This window comes from Brachycentrus maculatus, unplaced genomic scaffold, assembly GCF_059751285.1.
Source record: "Brachycentrus maculatus isolate JH-2025_06_01 unplaced genomic scaffold, ASM5975128v1 h1tg001609l, whole genome shotgun sequence".
NCBI classification, from domain to species: domain Eukaryota; kingdom Metazoa; phylum Arthropoda; class Insecta; order Trichoptera; family Brachycentridae; genus Brachycentrus; species Brachycentrus maculatus.
Window position 1 is genome coordinate 2,501 of NW_028282231.1, and position 7,381 is coordinate 9,881.

Here is a 7,381-nt window from a genome sequence, read left to right on the forward strand (position 1 = left end):
AATACAAAATATTTTTCATATGGAGAAAAAACATTCAGGTTTTACCTAAAAAGAACTGTTGCACAGTTAAAAGTTCAATAAGTGGCTAGATATTTATTTTTAATACATTTCACTACATTTTTAAACTTTAAAAACGATATCCTGAAAAATCAAGTTTTCTGATTTATGACGTTGCTGAAAGGAGTGAGCGATATGTAAACTGACGATATGAGAATTGCGACCTTGTGATAGGTGGTCGTCAGATCATTCTCGATCTTGGCACCTGGGTAAGAATAGTCAAACAGAACAGTTATTATATTCTAAAATAAAACAATTATGCTCGAATCTATGCAATAAGTTAATTTTGTCTATTTTAAATTATTCCACAAATAAAAGGAGAGAGGGAAAGTGAGTGGATGCCTAGCACATAGTTCATTCTAGATGCTGTTTCTAGCCAAGAAAATTGTCGCATTTTCTTAACGGCATGTCTAAGACTAATGGGTTTATGTTGGATTCTCATTGAAGCCATACAAAATTAATTGGTAGGAAATTCTGTGATATTAACAGTTTCACCACAAGGCTACGCAGTATTATATATGCACTTATTGTTATTTGTTTGATTTCCTGGTTTTTCATATGTTCAAGATGTTATTTATTATTCAGAAAATTATATTTATATTTACTTCAACTGAAAAGATATGAAATTTTTAAATTGTGAGATGTTGTATTTCCGTATGAAAATATTATTCATATAACTCGAACGTATTAGGTATATGTATTGTAACTAACTAACCATCACGCCGCTTCCCCGCAGGGGTAGGCAGAGAGAATAGAACGCCACACCACTCTGTCTTCGCAAACATTCTTCGCCTCTTCCACGTTCATGCATCTCCTCATACATACCCGCCGATTATTACGACGCCTAACCTGACCACTTTCAAGTATTTGGCATACCTAATCGTGCCCTTTTTTTCTCGGTCTTCCTCTGCTCCTTTTTCCAATTACATTCGCCTCATAAATTTGTTTTGCCGTTCTTTCCTCACTCATTCGTTCTACATGTCTAAACCTTCTCAACACACCTTTCTTAATTTCATCGTACTTATATGTATTGTATGTATTGTATGTATTGTACTATCCAGTAAATATAATACTGTATATTGATTTTCTGTTGTATTTTTGTCATAACTAATAAAATGTATTTTTTATTAACATACTCCTACTCCGACTCCGGACCAAACCTCCTTCAAGTATTTTAAATACTTGGATGCCAAGTTTTCCACGGTCTTCCTCTGTTGATATTTCTAACTATAATCGCCTAATATTTTTTTACTGTAATGCCTATCAATCCAAATTACCTTTTAGTTGATATGAAGATATTTCTTTATAGAAATTAGCCCGTAAATGTTATGTATGCTCTTTATGTAAAATTGCTGAAGTTTTAAAATAAAAATTTGTAAAATATTGTATTTGCTAAAATTTTTCAAGTTTTCCATTTTTAATCTTAATTTCTGGAAAATTTACAACTAATCGTTGCGTTTTGTATCACAGAATCCACCCACTATTTCCTCTTTATACACTAGAATTAAACCATAAGTTCTCTGCATTTGTATACCATATGTTTAATCATTGTTTTGTATTTTCAACTCATCAATCTGAAGCGCTTCCAAGAATCTGTTTATCAAAAGAGAAACTACTTTTTCTTCTTTGAATTCTGGCATCCTGGTACAAGTCGCCATTTCAAAAGTAAATAAATTTAATAAATTTAATTGCTTTCGTGTTAAAAATGTAAATATTTATAGTTTAGATCATTACAGATATTTCGTCCTTTAGCTTTAGTAGAGGTCAGTTTATTTTTACATCGACAGAATAATGTCGAAAGTGCTCTTTACCATAAAGACGGGTGGATGGACATACATAAAAAAGTATTTAAGTATAGGTTATAAATAATATTTATTTATGTTTCTGTGTACAAAAAGTGTCCTTGCTCCCACATCTCGAGCAAAATTTACGAATTCAACTGTGTTTTTATTTAATTAATCGTGTTGATGCGACATAGATTAAATTCAAGTTGATCTCAGTATTGCTAACTTAAGACAGTTCTCAATTTCTCAATGTCCTTTAATAAGAAAACAAAATGTCTTTTTAAATATAATATAATAATAAAAATATTTTCGGATAATTTATACAGCGCCATTTTCGTAAAATACTCGATGTCGCTTGTAAAAACGTGGCTTCACACTATAATTTTTTTTATGTGTTTTTGTTAATAAAATACAACTTAGTAGACTCAAAATATCTGTGTTTGATTCAAAAATTACTTGAATTCTACAAAATACGCCAAATCAATAAATAAATTTTACAGGATCACGGAATATCCCCATCAGATCCTTAACCACATATCTGAATAACTAATCCATTTATCAACGTGGATTATTATCCTTTGATCACTCACAACTAAACTAAACCATTTATTGTCACATGTGACATATTTGCCCATAATCAATCATAATAATGATTGTGTTGTTTAATCACTTACTAGTAATCAAAAGATAACAAAATTTTCCACGCTATGGCAGACTATTGTCTGTAACAGCGATTCATTAAATTAAAACAATTAGGTGCTTTTGACAGATATCACTGCAGACAACTTATCGGAATCTATAATCTATTTTATAAATAGTTGTTCTAAAATGCAAGATAAGCGATAAGCTTAGAATGTCTCACCTTATCAGACAGACTTTATACCCGTGTAAACACGGTTGTATCACGTGCAATTCTTGAGACAATATATCATTATGTAATGCTATTGATATTATTTAAGGAAAATACAGAACACCGATATTTGTCAGGTTCTCTCTGTATTCGTAATTTTCACCATTCGGACAAACTAATAAACTCTGTAATCCGATGTTCATCCAAGAATCTGGTTGGAAAATGGAGGTTAATTAGTCATTAGGAGATCTCTAGGAAATACACACAATCCCAGGAACTCAGAAATGAACTTAGTTCCGTAGATTCCGGTATTTCCAGCATTAAAGGGATATTTCTCATTTTTAACTGAAATTTTACTCGGTAAATACCACTATATATTTCTAAAACTATACTGTAACACGTCTTTCGATGCATTCTGCATCATTTTCAAATACTGTATGATGCGGAATGCATCGAAACATGTGTCACAATAAATTTTGATAAAAGTTGGTATTTCTTTACCTAACCCTTATCTGCATCCAATGGTGCATAAAGCACTGCATCGTATTGACAGTGTCTGTTATCTTGATCGTTACCTACACGAAGGCAAGGTGATCGCTCCTGCGCTTCAGGGACCAGCCCAGGGTAATGTTAAATAAATATTGATGATAAATCATTAATATTTATTCAACATTACCCCAATTTATTTTCACCCCCCTGGGAATCGAACTCGGGACCTCCAGCACGGTAACTAAACACGCTAACCGTTACACCACGGAGGTGGACAATAGGACGGATATTGGTATATATACCAAGTAAAATTTTAATTAAAAATTAATTGATATTACCACAAAGTTACTGCTGAATCAATCAATGAAATTTCTGAAATCAATGGAATTTTAAACAAAAAAACGAGATATGTTTTATCAATTTCGAGTGTAAGACGCACCTGAATATGGGAGGCAATTTGTAAAGAAAAAAGTACGTTTTAAATAGTATAGTCCATAAAATACGGTAGTTGCGAAAACATTTTCATGATGTGCGTATGTCATCATACAAATTGGTGGGGCGGGGAGCTTTCGCACGCGTCAGGAGCAATCACACAACCGTGGCAGAGGAAAATTTGTACAGCGCGGACGGACTGTTTGCTTTAGCCAGGCTATTTCCGTCTCGCGAGCGCCGACTGGAGGTGTGCGAGCCGTTTCGCAATATTGATTTGTGGGTGTGAGCACGCCGAGGCAGCGTGGTCACCGATATAAGCACATTCGGTTATCAGGCTAGCGAGCTCTCGGCTGACATATTGCACACAATTATGAAAAGTGTGTGTCGTATCTATACTGAGACATGTATCTATCCAAACATGAGGTCACGTCATAATAGTGACCTAATAGCTGAGGAATCACTATCGAACCAACCTATTTCGGTTATCGGATAGCGCTTTGTTTTTTTGTATACATATTTCATAATTGGATTCCCGGTTATGTATTTGTTAAGGGTATAAAATTAAAAACAGATGGTTACATAAATAGTTTTTTGTTTAATAACTCCTTTATATATCGACGATAATATAATATAAAATCAATAATTATTATAGGTAGGTAAAGTACACATAGTAAGTTTTTGCATATCCTATAATCTATACAAATATAAGTCGTTTCGAAAATAAATATTTTCTTAGTAAAATTCTTACTCCGTAAGAACAAAATCACAGATATCTCCGTCAGCCGGCGGCTGATGTCCTCCCTAGTGCGGACTAGGCGGAGGCTTCGGTTAAAGCTTCGGGCGGGGACAGGAATGCGCTCAGTACAGGGCCAGCAGCGGCAGGGGGTGGGCGGGGGCGGCGGGCGCGGGCGCGGCGGGCCGGCTGTGGCGCTTCACGTGCTTGGCCAGGTGGTCGGAGCGCATGAAGCGGCGCGAGCACACCGTGCAGCCGAACTTCTTCTCGCCCGTGTGCGTGCGCTTGTGGCGGGACAGCTCGTCCGAGCGGCTGAAGCGGCGCCCGCAGCCGGGCCAAGCGCACAGGAAGGGCCGCTCGCCGGTGTGCGTGCGCGCGTGCGCCTTCAGGTGCGAAGACTTGAAGTAGTTCTTGCCGCAGGCCGGGTGCGCGCACTCGTACTGGCGGCGGCGCGCGGGCGGCTGGCTCGCGAGCAGCAGCAGCGCGCCGCCCACCAGCAGCGCGCGCGCGGGCCGCGGCGCCAGCGCGGGCAGCGCGGGCGGCGCGGGCAGCGGCGCGGGCAGCGGCGCGGGCAGCGGCGCGGGCAGCGGCGGGCAGGCGGCCGGCGGCGGACAGGCGGCCTTCTTCATGGCCAGGGGGTTCACGCGCGGCGAGACGGCGGCCACGGGCGCCGGAGCCGGGGCGGAGGGCGCGGCCCCCGGAGCGGGGACTCTGGCGGCCGGAGCCGGCGCCGGGGCGGGTGCGGGGAGGACTGGCGAGGGTCGCACCGCGGAATGGTCGGTGTATTTGCTGTTGATGAATATCCTCTCCTTCCTGTTTCCCATTTTGAATTTGAGCGTCTTCAGCACGTTCTCCGTTTCTATCCTGGGCCTCTTGGCGGGCGGGGGCTGGTCGTGCGGGCTGCACGTGCCGTCGCGGTGGGCGCGCATGATGACGGAGGGCCGCGGCGGGGGCGGGGGGAGCTCCTCTTCCTCCGAGTCGGAGGGTTGCGGGGTGAGCGGGGCGGGGGAGCAGCGCGGGGGGGGCAGCAGCGCATCATGAAGGAAGCTCTCCACGCAGTGAAAGTTCACCTGTAACAAGAGAGGTAGGATTATTAGCGATGTACGAGTGGAGGCGCGGCGGGGCGGGGCGAGGCGGGGTACGGCGTCAGCTGTTCAACTCGTTACTAAACTTACTAGTACCGATATGCAAGATTACTAACCGGAACAATGGTATTTTCGTTTTCTGCACTAATATGACCATTGTTTCATTAAAATTTGATTAACATTATTTTCAAAGTTTAATTACATTTCAAAAATATATTTTAATTTAAATAACGTTCAAATTATTTGAAAACAAATATTATAAAATGCGATATATTAGGAACAAATAATAACATACTCTCACATACACCCATTCTCTCTTTACTTTTTCTCTCTTAATATACGACAGTATTCGTGACATAGATGTGGAATTATTTTAATTGGCTTTTATCTTTGTCAAACTAATTATTTTTTTATGTATAATTGTAGAATTCCCAAACAAATAAAATATTCTAAAATAATTAAAAAAAAACTTACTTTGTTCTCCTTGAGAGGAGGGGTGGATGGTGGTGACAGCGGAGCACACATCTGGTCGTCCACGACTATTCTTCCAATCTCCATCTTCCCACAAATCATTGGAGCACTTATTCAACATAAACTTTACAGGTTCAACACACCAAGTTCAATCGGGCTCAAAATTCACTTTCAAAACAAAGCCAACTTTTTAAAAACAAATTGTTATTTTATATGGTCTTTTTTATTGAAATTTTATCGTAATATGATATCAAATGCTTAAAAAAATACTCTCGCATTGATAAATTACGAATTGGGTTTGTAATATTTGTAATAATTGCAATAAAGTGTAACAGTTTCTAGCTGAGCGCTCGCGTCCTAGCAGCGCGAGTGACGGTTTGCGAATGAATGTTTTCTGTTTTCGCTCGCGGCTGCTACCTCGTGTTATTGTGCCTGAGTAGGGTGTGAGTGCGTGATAGCCCCGTGCCGACCAATAGCGGCCGGGGGCTCGGCCGGCTCGGCCAATCAGCGCGCGCCGATCACCCGGCCGCCGCGTGATCACAGGCGTGCTGTTCACGTGGACAGCGACTGCTACCGTCTGACGTCACGCGGGGTCGCGTCATCGCGAGGCACGAAGCGACAGCGTGCAACACTACGCCTCGTTCTCACGGAGCGACGTCTTGCGGCCATGAAAATGAAACTAAGCAGAAAAGAGTGCTTGCGAAAAGCGTATGAAATATATTTGTTTATAAAGGGTTTGTCTCTTTTGAAAACGGTTAGATTTTGCTCGATAATTAGTTTCTCTGTGTCTATATTTGTACTAGAATAGCGTCATGTTATGGATCGAAGGGGTGTGTCGGGGTAAGGAGGCGAGGGGAACACACAACAAAGGATGAACTCGACTACGTCACGTTCAGTAATCGTTTCGTTTAGGTAACTAATTCTGGTTCACTCATCGACATTACATGCTTCCCGTAAACTGTTCATTTTTTCTGACTTACGTTATTTCTACCCTTTCGACGATGTCGCATTATTAGTAAACGGAACTATTACGGAGAACATAAAGTTGACACGTCATAGGAAAAGTACAGTTTTCTAGAAATAGGATGAAAATTTAGCAACCGTCATACATCAGGAAATGTAATTATTCAAAATACCAGAAAATGGGGACATTTAATAGAAATTCCCAAAAAACGTAGACTTTGGTGGACAACTTTTATTCGACTAACTAACTAACCATTACGCATCTTCTCCGCAGGGGTAGGCAGAGAGTATAGAACGCCATACCACCCTGTCTTTACCAAGATTCTTCGCTTCTTCCACATTCATGCATCTCCTCATATACACTCACCGATTATTTCGACTCTTGAACGGCCGCATTCAAGTATTTGATATACCTGATAGAGCCAAGTTTTCCTCGTTCTTCCTCTGTTTCTTTTTCCAACTACCTTTGCCTCATAAATTTGTTCTACCGTTCTTTCCTCACTCATACGTTCCACAT

The 7,381-nt window shown here is 40.5% G+C and overlaps 1 protein-coding gene across 1 annotated transcript; it reads right to left on the reverse strand.

Moving 5' to 3' along the window:
- Nucleotides 1-4,186: 4,186 nt before the first annotated feature.
- Nucleotides 4,187-6,286, reverse strand: LOC148298774 (uncharacterized). Its single transcript, XM_088276650.1, has 2 exons — nt 5,905-6,286; nt 4,187-5,415 (listed from the first exon to the last, which is right to left on the reverse strand). The coding sequence occupies exons 1-2, from the start codon at nt 6,001-6,003 to the stop codon at nt 4,471-4,473; spliced, it is 1,044 nt and encodes a 347-aa protein (XP_088132776.1). The 5' UTR covers nt 6,004-6,286; the 3' UTR covers nt 4,187-4,470.
- Nucleotides 6,287-7,381: the final 1,095 nt, after the last annotated feature.